Raw genomic sequence first — 21,139 nt, 5'->3', positions numbered from 1 at the left:
AGAAACCGGTGCCAAGGGCAGATAACTCTAACCGCCTTAGGAGCAGCTAGTAAAGGTTGCGTTCGACCAAAATACAATTTAATTCATAAATTTTCACTTCTTGTAATTTTCACCATCACAAACTCCCATAAAACATACAATGTGTGAATATGAATGCTTATATATGATGGTTCAGATCCATGAAAACACCAATATACTATTGACATAGCGGTAAATGTCACATGAAATATCACACGTTTTGAAAGAACTGCCACAGTCAACGCCATGTTTCAAACTTTCGGGTAATATCGGAAAACCGAGTTGCATCACGTGACCGACATTGGCGATACCCGTATAGATCGGAACCTCCCGAGCCGTATCACGTGCTCAATATCGGCAATACCAGTACAGATCGGAATAGATCGGAGCAGTTCGGAAATTTCCGAGCTATTTTAAGGACGTTCCGAACAGTGATCGAATGCGCCATTCGTTCGGACCTCCTCGGGTCAATGTGTGCATTCGGAACTGCACATGAAAACTCTTTTGTGACTAAGATTATGAAGAATAGCGATCTATATACTATCCGTCTAACGATATCTTACCTTTTAACGTTAAAATCAGGATAGTATAGTCGATAAACGAAGTATTTGTCGATATTGTACTTTGTAGCGGGCAACGGGGGGAAGGGAATTAGTGTACTGTTCGGTTTTTCTCGCTTGGCTGAGAGGATCACAAAAAACGTTGCCGCCAGCTTCCATCGTTTATTCTCTCTCTTAACTAACTTACAAAAACAAATCTTCCGGTTCATCCAAATTCCGGATTACATAATATAACACTGAAGGGAGATAACTCGTACGACCTTATTACATAATCATCCGCCTGGCCATACCATAAAATCCGGCCCCCCTAAATAACAGGCTACCAAGACCTGTTACTGCTAGACGGGTGAAGATGAAATAAACAGTACGTGTACAACCTATGGTTACCAAATGTTAATGTACAGGCAAATACAAAAGGGAATATGCTATTACATGTTGAATTCCCTTCATTACCTAAGATACATAGTATAATAAAATGATTTTAAATGCTTGTTGGTATACAAATGTCCGAGTTGTTTCTGGTGATACTGGCGTTGTTACTGTAATTGGCCAGCATGGTGTCTTTGTTGTGGTTTAATGATGATGGAGACCAATATTGTGTCGACGTTTTATTTTCTTGGTGCATTTTACAACATACATGCAATATACATTGTACATTATATCAGGAGCCAAAAATGGGGTCACACACAAGGTGTGTGCTGCTCTATGTTTCTCCCTCTCTTCTACAATAACTGGTCAGCTCTATTTATACATAACAACGGGAACATGGGGTTCAGTATTTGGCCATGATATCCAACACCTGAAACATCTGATACATGGATAGCTACTGCATAACATAAGTAACACGCTGAACCAATTAATACTGACCAGTTTTACAATTAGCATTACATATAGCATGTTCAGGCACCACATAACATTACACAACAACGAGAAACTTATACCTATAACCCAGACTATTATGTACAGACCTGGCCAGCTATCGCATGACACTGACAACTGACAGTATATATAAGTTTAGACCTAGGACACACACGATTAGCTGTAAGTCTACATCAGTATCTCATGAAATAAAACTTACTATATTATAATAGTCAGCAATATGAATTTTAATATGTACTAACAATTTGCTAAGATTAGGAATGCGTCGAGTAGAGACCATTTACTCTAGATAACAACAGAGTAGATGATAAAATACCAGAAAGGTATACAAGCAAGTCACAACCACTCTCATTACCACTGAATCACACACAGTTTCTTCCCCTTACTAACATACCAAGCATTACGTATCTATCACACCCACCCAACAATATGGTAATTTCTGGACACAACTTAAAATGTTAAAATTGTACAATTCAAACCGACATCTTTGATGGCATCGTTTCAGTAAATTGGGAATTAATTTTACAGTTTAATACATATAGCATTCCTGCAATAGCCCTCAATTTTGACATTGTATAAACCATTGGGTATACATTCCCATCCTCCTGCATAAAGTGTGAAACTTACAAACTTGTTAAAAAAATATACCTCTACTTAGAGGAACCGTGAACAGAAATTTACGGGCAAAATACTGAACAACACCAATATCAATGTTTTCACAAATGCAAATTACATGGAACCAAATAGTTCATAAAAAATGCCATTCTAAATACAGTGTATGCAAGCTGTTGATAGTAAATCATAGGAAATATCAACACAAATGAACTTCTCAATGGAACTGAGCTAGAAAATCAGCTATTTAATAATTATTGAATGATACTGAATACTCTATGTTAAAGTAGCAAACATCATTGTTCCATCCATACAATCAGAATTAGAATTTGATATTATATTGCTAAATAATAATATGATATTGACAGATACATATCATAATCATTTTAAAGTATAAAATGATACAAATCACAATCACCATTGAAAATTGAGATATACTGGTACTTAGGTAATCATGATCAGCATGATACATCATTATCATAATCAATAATAAGATTGTCTACCACAATCTTGTCCCAGTGGACATTCATGTACAGAGTGGATAAGTAAGACCAAGAAAAAAAATTGGGACAATATAAACAATACGAAAAAAGGTACATTAAACTGAGCAGGGTATAGGAACACATTAATAAGTCTTCAGGCATATCAATTAACCTAGTAGATACAGTAACCAAACTTATTTACAGTTTAAATGTTCCTATTGGTATGCCTCTGTAGTTAGACAACTGGAGGTGGTCTCCGCTCGATAGCTTTACGCGCTTTCATATTTAAGGCAGTTTCTTTCACCCATATAGCGTTTTGAGCTGGCTCGCCCACAATCTGAATGAGGTATTCGGGACCGAATAGAGAGTTTCTCTGAGCATTCACACGCTTTATCTTATGCAATCCTTCTGAATCTGAGGAGATGGAAAGATGAGAGTCTTTGAATGGATTGACATGATCTTGGTCACGAAAACGAAGAGGCTTTTGTCTGCGTCCCACGGGACGAGTCGGAGTTGGCATTTCAGGTGTGTTGTCTGTTACGGAAGAGGGAGACTCTTCTGAAGTCTGATGACTATCATCAGTACTATCCTGGTTTGGAATACGGAGATCCACTTGTACTCCAACAGCCTCTGACATGGCTGCTCTAGTAGATCTTACAACGCGAAAAAAGAGTATGGGGACGGTTGACGAATGTAAGCCATTTTCAGCCGATCAACATGAATTGGAACAGGTAAGACTTTGGATGTAGTCGGATCTTTAAGTCGAACAAGGTGTGGTGAAACTATCTCGTGCACGACACGGACATCTGTATACAGATTTTGAAGCATTTGACCTGTGCCAGTTGGATGCTTCTGAAGAAATACGTAGTCACCAAGAATTAGTTGGAGTGGTCTCGAATTGGCAGAGTGAAGCATACGGTCTTGAGCATTTTTAACATTGTCCAACATCTCTGTCCTGAAAGATTGAAGGTGTTGCTGAAGGTTTTTCATATATGAATGCATGTCCTTTTGGATGGTATGCAAATCAGCGGGAGGGATGTGGATAGTCAATGGAAAACTTGGCCTCATACCAAACAAGATTTCATATGGAGAGTAGCCGGTGGAACTGTTCACCGACATGTTTATCGCTGCTGCTACACAATGTATCTTATCCTACCAATTAGTCAGTGTATTGTTCATATACGGGGTAAGCTTCGCAGACAGTGTTAAATGAGTTCTTTCACATGCACCTAAGCAGTGATGCACAAAGCTAGGTGTAAATTCTTGTTTGACATCAAACAATCGACATAGTTCTTGTGTAACCGTTGATGAGAATTCAGTTCCTCTTTCCGAAATGAGGGTTGCACAACTGCCATATGTAGAAAGCATATGAAATAGTGCATTCGATACGGTGTAAGCATCATCACCAGGCATCGACTCCACATACACAAACTTGCTGAACATGTCTATGGCTGTTAATACATAAGTCTTCCCAGAAGGCGTTAGAGGTAATGGTCCAAAACTGTCTACTTGCCATACACAGAATAGGGCATTAGGTGTAGGGTAGGCAGTTATGCCAGACTTTGTTTTGAGTTTAGTCAATTTCCGTTGTTGACATGGAACACAGGAGCGTACATAATCTGCGACAATATCAGCCAGCTTATTGAAGTAGTAGTGTTCTTTGACTTTATCAAGAGTGTCGTGGATTCCTCCATGACTTCCAAGAGCACTATCATGATACAGCTGAAGAACATCCTGGATAAGTTCACGCGGCAAAGCTAATTGATATATATATTCATGTTCTTAGTCCGTTTAGCTTTTCGCAACACGTGAATGAAACAGCATCCTATCCATCAACATGAAATCAGCACTCTGCTCATCAGTACTCAAATCAGGAAGATTGAAATCCACTGTACCATCATTATCCGAGACAGTGTCCTGAACATTGGGATGATCTATTTCGGTTAACATTTCCATACGAGTAGCTTGGCCACTAGAGTCGATATCAGTAGTCTCTTGGAATGGATCACTGATATCAGAGTCAATCTCAGTGAAACACTGAAAAATGTTTTTGGACTCTGAATTTAATGGTGTAGATTTGTATTGTTTATCAACTAGAGCACTATCACTAGCTTCAGACTGACAAGTTGAATAATGTTCACTATCCACAGTTTCAGGTAAAATGTCCAAAGATTTTGTAACACAGGACTTCTCAGCTGAGGGTTCTACACCATCATTAACACTTCGAAGATTCGTATGAAGAGATGGCAGTGGTGAACCAGGTGGTATAGGACGTTTTGTGCGTCGTGGTTTCCGTAGCTTTGCGACAACATTCTCCTCTTCTGTATCTGCATCGTATTCCAAAGCTGGGTCGAGCGTTGGTTGAACCAAACAGATATTGTTTAACTCTGTCACAGGTGTGTGAAATATGTCACTCAAGTTCTCTCCAGATGGTAAGGTGATTGGAGGGACTGGTTCCTCAATGGAAGGGAAGTGGGGATCTTCCTCATCAGGGCTAGCCTCTAGCGTCGGTATCCCAGGAGCAGGGTGGCAGCGAGACAGAGCGTCGGGGACGACCATCCTACTAGCTGGTTTGTATTGGATTTCAAAATCACATTGCTAATAGCACCCTTTAAACGATTAACAGAGATCGGGTGAAGTGCCTTGTGATCACATTCGACTATAAAATGGGTGCCACGAACTCAAGAAGCACATTCTGTGACTGCTGTCACTACACCAAGAAGTTCAAGCTTAGGTGGTCCATAGAACTGTTGATATTTGTTCAGCCCCTTTGATCCTAACCGAATGGTATGTGGAATTCCGTCATCATAAAGTTGATAAAGCATAAAGCCGATACCTTTGCTAGAAGTGGCCACCGCGATACGGAAAGGCATATCAAAGCGTGGAAATGCGAGGGCCTGATAATTAATCAACAAGTTCTTCAGAGTTTCAAATGCCTCATAATGTTCACTTGTCCATTGAAACTTCACATTTTTCTTCAAAAGAACATAGATAGGTGCTGCAATAGAACTATAGTTAGGAATGAACTTCTTGAACCAGTTCAACCAGCCCATAGCACGTTTGACTTCCTTCGTTGTAGTAGGATGAAGGTAGTTGCAAATACACTCAATTCTATCCTCTGGAGGTCGAATTCCCGCGTTCGATATCTCATGATCTAAGAACACGCACTTTTCCACAGCAAATTTACACTTGTTTGGGCCGAGCTTTAGCCCAGCGGTACGAAACCTTTGAAGTACTTCCTGGATATCACTTAGATGTCGGTCAAATGTAGATGATACAATAAGAACATCATCAAGGTAGCACAAAACTGATTTAAAAATCAACCCCTGTAACACTTTGTCCATCAAAAGCTGAAAACTATTAGGGGAAGTCTTCAAACCCATGGGTAAATGTAAGAACTTATAGGTCCCAAAACAAGTATTGAAGGCAGTGTACTTAGATGATTTCTTTCATATACCCATTTGGAAAAACCCTGAGCTCATATCTATAGATGTTATAAAGTTAGGGTTGTTTTGACTAAACGACTCTGTAAGCTCTTGTAAATCTGGTATGTTGTACTTAAGATTTTCAGTTTGTGAATTCAAATATCTGAAATCACAACAAAACCTATAGCTACGCAAATGACTCTCTCTAGATCCTTTCTTTCCTTCCGCACCTGGATACTTTCTCTTGGCAACAAGAACAATAGGGCTAGAAATAGGTAAACTTTCACTCTCAGATACAGCCGATATAACACCTTGTTTTAACAACTCTTGTAATTGAATACGCAGTACTTCTTTCTTATCTGGAGGAAGCCTGTATGGCCTCTGTTGTTTACCAACAAAGTCTTTCTTAAGGTGAATTTCATGTTCAACTAAAGTGGTATACCCTAAGGATGGATTAATTGGTGTAACAAAAACTTCTTTGTTTTCATATAAACACTGTTGAACTTGTCATTTCTGATCAACTGACAAAAAAGATCCTATATAAAAATTTTCACAAAAAATTTCAGAGGCTGCAGGATTTTCATGCCTTTGTTCTGACTGACTACTTCTGAGTGTGTTCCACTGAGTGGTACAATCTGGTTTACTAGTACATTCTGCATTATTACATACCTCTGTTACATTGGCACAAATATTAACACAACTTTCAGTACTTCTAGTACTTTGACATGAGGTAACACTGCTAGTAGAGCCGTGCTGCATTGAAAAATCAGATGTATCAGCGCAGGCTGTACTTATGTAAACATGGTCACACATATTCTACGCTTTTGGTATTGGTAGTACTTCACATGAACCATCAAACATCGCAAAATCAGCCAAAACTGTACCCTTGTATACATGGATAGGACCATTAGTAGGGTTACACAATTTGATAGGTATTATACGAGAGGGAGGAACAGTTATGACTGACTTAGCGACCAGTAAACCTTCATTTAATAACCTGCGATGAATTGTACAAATGCCCTGTATTCCAGTAAACACATGTTAGGGTACTTTACCCTCAATATTGATCTCTGCATTTGGAGGCAAGGTGAAGGAGGACAAACATTTGACCTTGACCTTCCCTGTCATACCTTTCATCTTATATACACCTGTCTTAAAATCTAGTACCAAACCTTTAGACATCATGTAATCAGTACCGACAATAAATGGGTGAGAGGTATGTTATAATAAATGAACAAAAAATGTATGTCTACCTGTTGGTGTGTAACTTTTCACCTTGGCTGTACCAATGACCTTGACATATTTATCATCAGCTACTAAAATAGACTTCTCTGAACAGTGAAAAACAAACTTACATTTTTCTGGTAACAAGTCAAAAAATTCAATACCCATTACAGAAATACTAGACCCTGAATCTAACAATGCAGCAACCTTAATAGATTTAAAATCAATGGGGTAATACATAAATTTAGTGTTCGTGGTACACTTCCAATGTGTAGGAAAGTCACTGAGGCTCTCATCTGTCTCTGTGTCAGTATCTGTATCACTTCCTGACAAATACAGTTTTTCTCTCCATGGTAAATGGGATGGACTTCGCGAACGTTTTTCCTTTTGCAACGATACACTGTTAGTCCGAGAACGCGATGCGTGATTTACCATTTGCCCTGAGGGTGTCACACTGCTGGCCTCGGGGCCCTCGAGTTTCCCGGATGCTGAGCTGGACCCTGGGTTACTGGTGCGCGATCCTGCGGGTGGTGTTGGGGTGGTCCAGGTGCGCGATCCCGTGGGTTGAAATGTTCATGATGTTGGGGTGGTCCACTCCGTAACTGATGACACACACAATCTGTGGCACCGTGGCCAAATTGTGAACATAACTTCTCGACACTCAATGTGAGTTGACACACTTTATCTGTGAGTGCTGCGAAATCATAGTGATGTGAGGGGTGACTAGCTGTGACAGTACTCTGAACCATCGATGATGTATACTTGGGTACAACATTTTGAGGTGTACTCGATGACCTGTATCCAAATGCCTCAGTAAAATTTCTTCATCTCTTCTTTTTAAAAGCTTGCCTTTATGAAGAAGTGTGGAGTAGAAGTCCTCCAATGTTTGTTGGGGTTGAAGGGACATTTTACTGAAAGTCTCTGGCTCTAATAATAGCCTTGGGCTTTCCGCACTCATATCAACGAATCTCTGTTTAAATTTCACGAGAAGGCTTGACCATGGATGTTGTTGTGTTCTGGGGAGGTTTTCAAACCAACCTTTAGCAGACCCCCTCAATAGAAGGCTGAAGGCTGAAACACGTTTATCATCATTGATCTCAAGTAGGTCACAGTATGCAAGGAATTCATCTAAAAACCTGCTAGAATCGTCCGAATCACCATGAAATTTGGAGCACTGCAGAATTTCTGACGGTGTTAATATATTAGACCTGGTCGAAAAACCACGTGGTATGTCCATTTGGTCTGTGCTGTCATTTCGTAATAAATAATCTTCTGAAAAAATTTCATCGTGATTGTTTTGAAGATTGTCAGATGGTGATGCCATTCTGTCTAAATTCAATGTAGTTCCTAACACAAAATTGGCAAAAATAAATGTCAACCTCGAAATGTTCGTGGTCGGTCATAGATCTCACGACCACGTGGTCCACACAAATCGCATATAACGAAATTGGAAAATCACTTCAAAGTCATACCCACAATCCATATGTATTTACCGTCTTGATGTTCCTTCGGAATTAGGATTCTCCACCATGTAGCGGGCAACGGCGGGAAGGGAATTAGTGTACTGTTCGGTTTTACTCGCTTGGCTGAGAGGATCACAAAACACGTTGCCGCCAGCTTCCATCTTTTTATTCTCTCTCTTAACTTAACTGGACTGAGACCACAATTACATACTTCCGGTTTCAGAATGAAGTCCCTTCAGAAATGTACATGTATGTATTTTATGAAAACATGCAGCATGCCCTGTGAACTTGGTATTTGCCAACAAATTTAATGTAGATGTGTAGTGTATATGTCAAATTAACTGTTATAGTGTAAAATACTGAATTTTCTTATGTTTTTATTGCTCCAGGATCCTGTGTAAAAAGTCCTGTTTTGACCCCAACCCATGACCCGGATGTATATAATTGGCACATGGTGACACTTGATGACAGATATCTTGAGAAAATGCCGGTCATGCTAGGTTGAAACTTTCAGAATTTGTTCCTCGGATATTGACCTTGACCAGGTTAGATGGAAACTTGTCAACGAAATTTTGGGAATTTATTAAGAATTTTAACGTTACAATGAAACATATAGCAGAGTTAATTGTGGTCTCGGTCCAACTAACTTACAAAAACAACACTTCCGGTTCATCCAAATTCCGGATTACATAATATAACACTGAAGGGAGATAACTCGTACGACCTTATTACATAATCATCCGTCTAGCCATACCATAACCATAACAACTTAGTTCGGTTTGCCGAAAGCTTGATACCGGGTGAAAATCAAAGTTTACTTACGTACTTTTGAACAAAACATGCGTTAAACGTATGTTTAACATATGTTTTACGCACGTTTGTTTTCCATCACATGTAGAAGCGAACGTCTGTTAAAAAAACCCTACTTATTACATATAAAACATTAGTTTTATCAATGTTATTGAAGACCTGTAGCATTTTTTTTCTCAAAAATGTTATTCCCATATGCAAATACATGTTTAATAGCCTCTATGTTTTGGTTTTGTGTTATCTATATATGTCTTCTACCAACTTAAAGTGAACCTCATATTCTACAATTATATATACATCTACTGATTGTGAACAGGAGCAAAACCGCTAATGTGGATTCCGTCTTTTTAGATTTTATTTTTAACAGTTTTGAAGACTAATGCTCTGAATACATATGATCAATATCAGCTGACCAGCGCTTCATGATGTACAATGTAGTAGGTCTACAACTGCTGTTTGATCATCCTCGATACTCCAGAGGTTCCGATCTCTTACGATCTCTACACGTGTAGAGATAGTATGTGATCGGAAACCCTGGAGTATCGAGGATGCTGTTTTATCTACAAGATCATGAGTATATGTCCTAAAATTGTCATTATACATATAGCTAAGGATTATACGTGTAGCTACATTATGCATATGCAAAGGACATAATGCATATAGATGTATTTAGTTTGTAAACTAGAAAATAGATTACTGACCTTCTACTTCAAGTCATTTGAGGTATTTGGGGACTTGTGCAAGGCTACATCGATGACATCGCTCTAACCATAGGCGTTACTCCAACAATATTAGAGGTATAGCACGACGAGGCACTTTTTGAACATTACGTCGGGTAGCGAAATAATGTCCGATAAAAAAAAAACGGCTGACCAGGGCTGACCAGTCGACTCTCATGTTACGGGAGTACATAGGCGTCTGCTTCTGGTTAAAAAAAATAATAGCCTTCCCTACTATATAGTAGGGGTAGGTTATTGTATTTTTTTTTCAAAACCAGAAGCAGACGCCTGTGTGAAGCAGATGTCAGATTATAACGTTAACAGTTAACTAATTCTCAGATCCCTGTGGTTTTGCTGACCGCTCCGCTTGATAGATCTTTCCTTTTTCCCAATCGTTGGATATGTTTGAAAAAAAATTATAACATTATTATCACTGAGCCAGAATTTGAAAACAATTGAACATTGGGCACAACTTTTGATTTTAGCCTTTATTAAAAATGTAAGTGATGAAGTGACGTTAAGGACAAATTGATGTAGGAAAAACAGAATCATCCCAAGAGTATGAAAGTTATCAATATGTAGTCACTCGTTTGTAAATACAACATACTATGTATGAAAAAATATCAGTCATTGGACAGGAACCGAAAATACAAATAAAATGGATTTAAACTTTAATTTTCAAAATGACAAATATATGGTGCAACTTCAAAGACCATTTAAATGTACAAAGAAATAAAAAAAAGTTGGATTTTGTAATAGGATGAAACGTATGTATAACACATGTTTTGAAACGTCCGTTTTACATACGTTTACGTGTTACGTCCGTTTACCATGCGTATTACGCATGTTTAACACACGTATAACATACGTTTCGTACGTCCGTTTTACATGCGCGGTCCTCAACATGCGTTTTACATGCGTTTTACAACGTACGTAAAACGTGTATGCACTTTTTCCTGTGTAATATGTCCCATTTTGTTGCCTGAGTGTGTCGCGTTGTCGCTCTGCATAGCGGACATGGCTGATCCTACAAATAACATCACTTGGTTGGAACCAACTTTAGATTATTTAAAACAGATTTTGTTAAGCTGATGTGAAATGTGAGATTTGGTGATAAATATGGGTTAGAATTGTTAAAGTTTGCGAACTAAACAACGTTCGACGGATGACGCACTTCCCAATATGAGTACATGTTACGTTATGAATATAGGTCTATATTGACTTGGCTAGAGAAAAATGCAAAGAATCTATCTTCAATAACGAGGGAAAAAATACAAAACCTATATTCAGAAATTAAACACGTAAAACGCGAAAATGTTTCAAAATTCGAATTCGGAATGGATCGACAATAAAAATGAACGAATACATGTGTGGAAGTTTCGATATTTTTGTATGTTGACCATGGCCATGGTGAAGTATGAGTGTATATATGAGCGAGTGATATTATAGAATGTTAAATACTTTAATTATCTGTGAATGCTTATTGTTTTGACTACAGAACGTATGTCAGCTTGTAATGGTGTAGGACGAGGTAGACATTTGTTTAACTTTCCAATTTCGTCCACTGTCGGTAGTAAAGGTCAAAGGTCATACGAGGTCCCGATTAAGCGTAGTGTTAGCGATATCGATGGAAATAGTGACCACGTGTTTTCAGCTGTTGTTTCTCCCGAGCGTGAGGTTTTATATCAAGCTATTGTCAGACCTTCAGTGGCCAATAGTGTTCCTGTTTCCTGTACTAGTGGCCTTAGTTCTCAGTATTGTGGAATAAAAAATACGGATGTTTTACGGGTAGGAGAGGAACAGAATTTTGATTATCAATGCAGTGTGCCACATTGTCCAACACAGTCACTATCTGTCAGTACTACAGGGTTTACACCCATGTATTCGACTTCTATGGGAATGTCTAGTACGAATGTTACAAATTCAGTGTCAACAATATCATCATGTTGTAGTAGTTTGTCCAGTTCTGTGATTAGGCCTCAATCTAGTAAAGGTCTCAGTGCTGTAAAAAGGGAAGAAAAGGATCCTCAAAATTTCGATGGCACGACTAGTTTTCAGGATTTCTTGGTACATTTTGAGCATACATCTAATTGGAATAAGTGGACAGATTTAGAGAAAAGCCCAACAATTAATTATGTGTTTACGGGGATCAGCACAACAGCTTTTATCAGAGTTAAAACCCTTAGAAATGACTTGTTTTGAAACAATAAAAGTGAAATTAACGAATAGATTTGATCCACCAGGTAGAGAAGTTGTATATAAGACAGATTTCAGAAATCGTCATAGGGAGGAAGGCGAGAGTTTGGTTGCCTATGGAGAAGCTTTAAGATCAGCTGCCCGTAAGGCCTACCCAAACAAACCTGTGAACGTTCTAGAAGGTGATATGGTTGATAGATTTATAGATGGTTTAAACAGTTACGAACTTGGTAGGCATGTACAGTTTTGTCATGCTAAAACGTTAGAGGAGTCGGTTACTGCTGCTTTGGAATTCGAATCTTTTAGTTCGAGACGTATAGGGCAGATTCCAACAGTAAAAAAGCCGCTAAATTCAAAACCGAAAGTTTCAAGTTTTGTCCAGGCTATTTCTAATGACACTATCAGAACCGTAGTAAAAGGTGAATCAGGGTCAGATTTAGCTTCTTTAATATTAGGAGAGTTTCAGAAGTTAAACAGGAAATTGAACTCTATGAATAGAAATCATAAGGCTAGGAATAGTAAAAGACTTTCTCAACGACAGTGTTATATATGTGGTGAGTTTGGTCATGTGTCTTATGAGTGTTCATTTAAACAGGGAGCTAAAACTTTGTAAAAATAGTCAGAGACATTATATCAAGTGTTGTCAGGGTTTGAATTTAGTTCCTCTTGATAGAGTGAAAGGTCGTTTGTTTGCTGGTCATGGTGTTTATGGGTTGGTTGCTAGTTTTTTTTAGTGGACTCAGGATTGTTTGTTCTGTTAGTTGACTTATGCAGTCAATTTTATATATGGAGAGAAGGTATATGCCTGAGTTAAAAGAACTGGTGAGTTAAGCTAACAACAGCGTCTGGTAGTAAGTTAGTGGTGTTTGACAAAGCAGATTTCTTTTTAAAGTTTGGTGACCGTAGTTTCGTGTGTGAAACTATTGTGGTGATACTTCAGGGGCTCAAACTCGATACCTTGTGTATCGATTTTCTCTAATGGCGTGAGAGAAATGAAGTTTGGTGATTTAGTGAAGAGTCTGAAGTTTGGTGACCACTGGGTATTACTTTATACGGAACCTGCTAGTTAATGTGCTCACGTGGAGTTTAGGGTACTGTTTCTATACCGGAAACTGATTCAGAGTGTTACTACCCAGAATATTGTTGATAAGGGATGTTGTTAGAGATGGTGTAACAAACGGGTGATCAGTTAAGATATGTATACATAAGGCAAAAGCGAAGGAAATAGGAACTGCATTTTTGATTAAATGTTTCCAGGACATTGTGCTTTTATTTAAACTATTTTGGGGGTAATTAAGTTATTACTGAGTGATGTATGGGTCACTATGTCGAAGTTGAAAGTAATTATAATCCTCAGATAGAAGGCGTTAATTTATACGAAAGCAGCCTGACTTATCTGATATGAGACTGGTGCAGAAAAAGTGATATTTTGAGCACACAAATACATTGTCAATGTGATAGTGTATGTCTTTGTCGTGTGTTGTCCCTTATCGATGTATTGTGATAATTCAGGTTTTACTTTACAGCTTTCATGAAATTGGAGTGTTTCAACCTTATTTAAAGAAGGAGAAGAGGATATAATGTAATCCTTATATACATGTATATATAGTTTTAGAACGAAGGAAGCTTTAATGCTGTCGTTAATGTATGTTCCGTGGTGAAGGCTATAGCCTGAATATGGGAAATGTTGTGTATAAATGTTTTTGTTATTTTCTTTGAAGCTCTATTGCTTGTGTAATTTTTGGATGAAGATTTTTTATTCTGTGTCATTTGAATTATGTTAAGAACAAAGATTTCTGTTTTGAATTGAAAGGTGTGTATATGTATTATGAATTATTCCTCGTTGTAGATAATGAATAATTTGTTGTAAGAAAAATACTAATTAAAATTATGATTTTTCTTAAAAAGAAAGGGAAGTGTGTGGAAGTTTCGATATTTTTGTATGTTGACCATGGCCATGGTGAAGTATGAGTGTATATATGAGCGAGTGATATTATAGAATGTTAAATACTTTAATTATCTGTGAATGCTTATTGTTTTGTAATGAATTGTCGTGTATGTGCACGTGGCTACCGGAAGGGCCACATATCTATATATATTCTACTTTCACTTTCAGTTCTATCCTTTGTTTCTATTGGTTGTTTCTAAACTATCCTTTCATTGGACCGGGAAACTATAAAAGAGCGTGTCTCCTTCTCTTTCGTCAGTCTGTAGAAGCTTTCCTGCCTGAGCAGACTCACTCTTCTCTCTCTCTCTCTCTCTCGTTGTTGTCTATATGTGTAGAGTGTGTGTTCGTTGTCGGGAGTAGCTATGTATTAGCTGACCTGTGAGTGGTGTATTGTGCACGTGCAATGTTGTAGTTTGCCATACGCTGTATGAGCGGGGCTTTGTGTCATGTATATATATTATTCGTCTTTCTACATGTTTGTATATAATAAATATCATTCGAATGTATTTCTGTTGTTCGTTGTAATTGCTTCACGGAACCCCAAATAGAACCTGGGTAGACGAGGTCACTCCTCCTACACATGTAACCCCCCTCCCTCCCCCTACCTCAATCATCAAGCATATTCCTTAATTGCTTCAATATATATATGCATTTTTTAAATAGGTTTTGTAATCAACATTTTCATTACACTCTTAATGTGCTGTAGCAACACATCTTCAATCATTAAAATCGAAATATGGGTTACAGTATTTTTACTTAAAATAACTCCGCTAGGTATGTACACGGGTTTTTACTTAAAATAACTCCGCTAGGTATTTCTTTCCAACAAAATGGATGTTGCCAAATTAGTAATGCTATTAGATATATGTCGATATAAGATGTCATTGCTATAACATGGAGATCAGTCGAACAATTAGGGAGCTTTAACTAAAGATCAGAAAAGAAAGTAATCTGTAATTTATCGTTTTGAATAAGTTTCCGATGTTACATAAATATTATCTATGGAGATATTTAATGGCGAAACGCAAAACTTTAGTACTAGTGTAATATCATGTATACATGTAGTTGCTTATAATTCACGGAGTTTTTAATTTCGCTAAATTCGCGGACCTATCCAAATTCGCAAAAGGTGGTGTTCAAGCTAATGTTAAAAATCCCATAGAAACTGCCCACAGCCCAATTTTGAAGCTTTGCATATTGAAAGTATTACTAGTTGTCCCTTTAAAATGACAGTTCTTTTTCCTTTTGTGATTTTAAAAAGGCCCAAAGGGCCTGAATTCTTTGTAGTCATTTTCATTAAAACTAACTGCACAAACATGCCAAAAAAGGTTAGCCTTTGTTAAATATTCTTCATTTTTTATTATTTTGTTTGAAAAAATATTTTGTACGAAAAAAAAAACACTTTTTGGAAAAAATGAAAACGAAACATTGCTCTTTGTCATCTCATTTCACCCTGTTACTGGTTTTGTCCACAATTTTACCCCCATTTAAAAATACTCCAATGACATTTTCTGTCTATGTGTAAATTAGGTTCAAAATTAAAATCCGGGAAAACTGTTTTTGAGTGATTTCAAAATAGTGAGTGCATGTAGCGACGGACCACTTCTTTGTTAGTATACCTAGTTATACATTTCCAGTTTATGATTCCAGAGTCCGATATAAGTGAAAATCAGTGTACAGTCATAATTTTTGATGCTAAACATAATGGTAACAACTTTTAAAATATTGGTTGCCATGGTAACAAAACGGAGGCCCCTGATTGGCTGAAATTTAAATGATGTCAGAACACTGCAAAATTTGAAAAAAATCGGCACGTGGGCAGATTTTGCAACCCCACCTTTATTTTAGTTCGAATTTTTTTTTAAACAAAATCATGGTTTCACATGTATATTGTAGTCTGTCTTATGAATGACGCTTTCAGATGTTGTTACATAGATGATTCGCAAAGATAAGTCCCCACAAATATGTTCCAAACAGTAAATCGTGAAACTTTACATGTATCCGCGAAATCTGACTATACACAGTATATAAATATGTTCTTGCATAAACGTTGAACCGTTTTGGAGTTACAATAAACTGTAATTTGCTATTTTGTTTTCATAGTAACAGATAAAATACCAAAAATAGAAGGTTCCGGAAAGTGAAAGGTACAACTATATATGACACTAAAATAACCTAACATATACACAAAGTTTCGTGAAAATAAGTTGAATGGTTTCGGAGTAAGGTAACTTTAAATCTGTGTCATTACATATGCAATTTCCAGCTTGCCTCCTGTCGGTACAGGGACAGCACACATACATTGATGACGTCGTTAACAATGCAAAACGTGACGTCAAAATTCGTTAAAAAGCAGACCAGCCCAGATCGGCCCTGTGGCAGTCAACGTAAAAGTCAGATCGGCCCTAATCGGCCCTGTGGCAGTCTAAATGTTAAAGTTGTATTTCTTGTAATTTTCACTGAAACGATATGTCGTTTCATATTTGGAACATGGACATGTATCTTGATGATTTAGCTCCCCAAAACCATATGTCAGCCTGTAAGAGAGCCGAAATCTAGGGATCATATATTCCTGGTTTTGAATAAAACGCCTCCAATCACCACTATGTTCAGTACCTTCGGGTTTTGTCGGAATTCCGAATCGTCTGACTGACGTCCACACGTCCTGCACGTGGTTATCCAAGTAACTAGCATAAGCGCACATGTGTTTGTTTACGTTTTCCTTCTGGGTAATATGAACAAATCGTGCTGGTATATGTCCACAGAGCGAGCATTTGAAACATCTAATTCACACATTGCCGTAATTCAATATTGTGTTTATCAAATATTGTTATGTGCGAGCATTATTTTCTTTGTAGATCCAGTCTGCTACAGAGGTCGACCACATGTTTTGTTTACGAAAAATTGTTGACATTTCTCTTGGTTTCACAACCCTCGTGTTACTTCGAGATTGTCGCGACGATGTTCGGAAGAGTTCGGAATGATTCGGCCTCTTTCGAGCCTATTTTTCACGTGTACACGTTAAAAAGATTTTTTACTTTTATAATTTAAAATACTTCCAGTACTGCAACTTTATAAAAAGTGGTAAAATTAGAAAGTTTAAAGCTCAGACAAACGGAGAAAAATATGTATAACACTTAAACAGTTTTCACTATGACAAAAAGAGCGAAAGTGATAGAAAACTTTAAGCTTTCGCGTAGCCCACTTAGCGTTTTTGGGAAGCTAATACTTGTTAGACTTACTAATGACGACACTTTGTATAAATATATAGGATGATTTTGAAAGGAAAATTATCGCTCTATCCAACGGTAGTAACCGTTTTTACGAGTATGTACTAGAAATGTGTTTTTATAGCCGCTAAAGGTCTAAGGCTTTCCACCCTTCTCGTATATAGTACCATGTAGAGTATGCTTTTTATCGTTTTTTAATTTAGACCTCTAAAACGTCTAAACATGGTCTTAGGGCACTCTGGTGGGTCCATGATTATATAATCTGTAACTAATTCTCAGAGGCTTATATGCTTACCTGGCAGCTACGCGCCTGGATTCTGATGCGGACCATCATATTTATTTATCCACGTGACTCCAAACTGCACGTGACAAACTCCATTTATCGAGAAATAAAGTTGAGTAGCCTTTGGTTGAAATCAACAGGGTTTAAACTATCAATTCATCACTGACTGTAAATATAACGCCATAACTATAACGGAGGGACGCTTCTCGATTGTCAAATGGTAGTTGTTTTTTCCTGAATTTATATTTCACGTTTAAAAGTATATTGATGTCACTATTTCTTAAATTCATCAGGGTATGAATGAATTGTGTGAATCCACGTAGCGGATTCTCACAAAATTTATTTTATAACCCGATGAAGTTAAAAACTAATTACATCAATGCTTATAATTAATTTTTCAGACTACTTGTAATGTAAAATACGCTTCAACGTACGACTCCATTGATTTTCCAAAGGATTTTTTTTTTCTAAATCAATACACAATGTCGACGTCTCTATTGTGACGTCATGATAACGTCGGGTATTCGCGCCATTCTCGGATTTTTTCTTCATTAAGCATTGATGTCACTATTTTTTAATTTTATCGGGGTATGAAAAAAAAAATTGTTTGCAAACTGTGTGAATCCGCGTAGCGGATTCTCACAAAAGTTTGCAAACAACTTTTTTATACTCTATTTGATTCAAATGAAGTATGTTTAAATGTAACATTATAGTGGTTTTTCAAGGGATTCTTTTTTCCGAATCAATACGCAACGTCAATGTCTCTATTGTGACGTCACGTTAACGTCGGGGTTTCGCGCCATTCTCGGATTTTTTTTTCATAGTGGTATGCAAAAAAAAATATTGGCCAATCAGAAAGCCATATTTGGTATGAAAACAAAGAAAAATTAATTATTAGTAAATGAAGTAAAAGAATCTGGCAATCAGAAAGTCGGATTTAGTATGAAAACAAATAAACATAATTATTTACAATTTTATTTTTCATAACCCGATAAAATTAAAAAAATAGTGACATCAATACTTATAATTAATTTTATACTCTATTTGATAAAATGTTTTAATGTAACATTATAGTGGTTTTTCAAGGGATTCTTTTTTCCGAATCAATACGCAACGTCAATGTCTCTATTGTGACGTCACGTTAACGTCGGGGTTTCGCGCCATTCTCGGAATTTTTTTTCATAGTGGTATGCAAAAAAAAATATTGGCCAATCAGAAAGCCAGATTTGGTATGAAAACAAAGAAAAATTAATTATACTCCGATGAAATTAAAAAATAGTGACATCAATGCTTAATCTAATTTGACATTGTAAACGTTGAGTGGTTTAGAAACAATACTATTTTAAAGTTAAAGACTCATTTAATTAATTGTTTTGTTATGCCATTGAAGTACTTTTTATATGTATTTTTCAGAGTTTGTCTGTCAATTACCATTAACACAGATGATATGCCTAAAGGAAATCAACAGTTATTGACGGATTAAGAGAAAATATTGTCCGGCATGTTACGAAAAACCATCAAAAAACTCCTCATTGTGGTTGCTTTGTTAACATTCCTTTTAGTGACGTATATGGTGACGTGGAAAAACGATGCTGAGGTGCTGAATCATGATTATCACCTTCCTGCACAGAAAACCGTACCCGTGTTCAAATTTGTGACGTCACCGTCCGGGCGTAAAACGTCATTGCTCGAAAAATCTGACGATTACGTAGTACCCAACATTGTTCACTTCATATGGATAGGTGAACGTGTATATCTACAATTTCATCACTTTTTGAGCATAAAGTCAGCATCCATTTTTATTCGTCCGGATAAAATCTACCTTCATTGTGACTATGAACCCGTCGGTCTTTGGTGGAAGTCACTAAGAAACCTCGTCAAGATACATGTCATTAAATCAAACCCGCCAACTTCCATATTTGGCCACAGAGTAAAACGCCCTGAACACAAATCAGACCTTATACGGCTTGAAGTTTTGAAAGAACACGGCGGGATATTCCTGGAAAGTGACGTCATTGTGTTAAAGTCTTTCGCGCCATTAAGGAGATATGAGTTTAGCATGGGTTTGGAGTACCATGGGACACCTGGACGTCTTAATAACGGAATTATTATAGCCAAGAAAAACGCAGCATTTTTAAACATTTGGCAGGAAACATATCGTAATTTTACAGAGCGTGAATGGGACCAGCATAGCTCAATTATACCATACAACTTACAGTATCAATTCCCGCATTTAATACACGTGGAGGAAAGCAGCCTGAATTATCCCAGCGGCCCGGATCGCCGACTTATTTATGATGAGATTTACGACTGGCGAAGTAATTACGCTATACATCTCTGGCATGAACTGCACGCCCTCACACATTCACCTACAGACATTAAGTCAATGAACACAACTTTTGGACAAATTTCTCGGTATGTGTATTACAACACGACGGACCTCATATAGAACACCGTCACGTGTCTATTCTAACAACCCATTCGGCACGTGCCTGAATTCTAACAGTCAATTCACCTCTCTTATCTTCCTTTGGTTTGATTTTGTTCATTAGATACGAGAAGAAAAGAGAGAAAAAACTGTTAAAGACAAAGAAATGAAAGGTGAAATGAACACTGACCAACTATATTATCACTGGATACTATATTCTGTATTTGCATAGTACAGAGTTATCTACCCTTGCGGGTGGGTATCGATTGTGACGTCACGTGTTTGCGAGCGTAACGTCATACATTTCGGAGAAAACGACGTAAATTGCACTCACAAAATAATGACGTAACAATCGATACCTACCTACCCGCAAGGGATCTAACTCTGTAATATGCAAAGACGGAATAACATGGAAACCCTTATCAGTAGCATTTTTATGATAGCAGATGGGAAAATCTACAGAGGTCTTTTTATCGAAAACATGTTTCGATGACATGTTTTTTTTTCAAATATAAGTCTATTTTTACATTTAGATAATGACATTTTAACGATCTTTTCAGCAGATGTTATCCGTCCGATAGGTAATATATTTTGTTACACCCTTGTAATACTCATATGAATTATTTGTTATTTATGTTGTTAAATCATATACAATAAAAAATCAGTTATGTTTTCTAAATTAATGAATAAAGTTAAATTGTTTAGACATTAATGTTGTTGTCCTGACTCCCTGACCCTTTTGAGTTCTAATGAACAGTAGTTGTTTGTATGATTAGATTAATGTCCTGTTAAAGTGGGATTTAGGGACGAACGTGTCGACTCCAACGTATGTAATGTGTTCCGTGTGTGTTTTACAATAATT

At 37.2% G+C, this 21,139-nt stretch overlaps 1 protein-coding gene across 1 annotated transcript in view; it reads left to right on the top strand.

The window, feature by feature from the left end:
* Positions 1 to 20,886, top strand: part of LOC138317235 (uncharacterized) — a 45,900-nt gene extending 25,014 nt beyond the window's left edge. Inside the window, exon 2 of the mRNA XM_069258787.1 lies at positions 19,263 to 20,886. Coding sequence (XP_069114888.1) covers positions 19,351 to 20,298 — 948 coding nt within the window. The 5' untranslated portion in view covers positions 19,263 to 19,350 and the 3' untranslated portion in view covers positions 20,299 to 20,886. The remainder of the gene's footprint in view (positions 1 to 19,262) is intronic.
* Positions 20,887 to 21,139: the final 253 nt, after the last annotated feature.

This window comes from Argopecten irradians, chromosome 3, assembly GCF_041381155.1.
Source record: "Argopecten irradians isolate NY chromosome 3, Ai_NY, whole genome shotgun sequence".
NCBI lineage: Eukaryota > Metazoa > Mollusca > Bivalvia > Pectinida > Pectinidae > Argopecten > Argopecten irradians.
The sequence above is the reverse complement of the archived record's forward strand: the minus strand, read 5'-3'. Positions and strand labels throughout refer to the sequence as shown.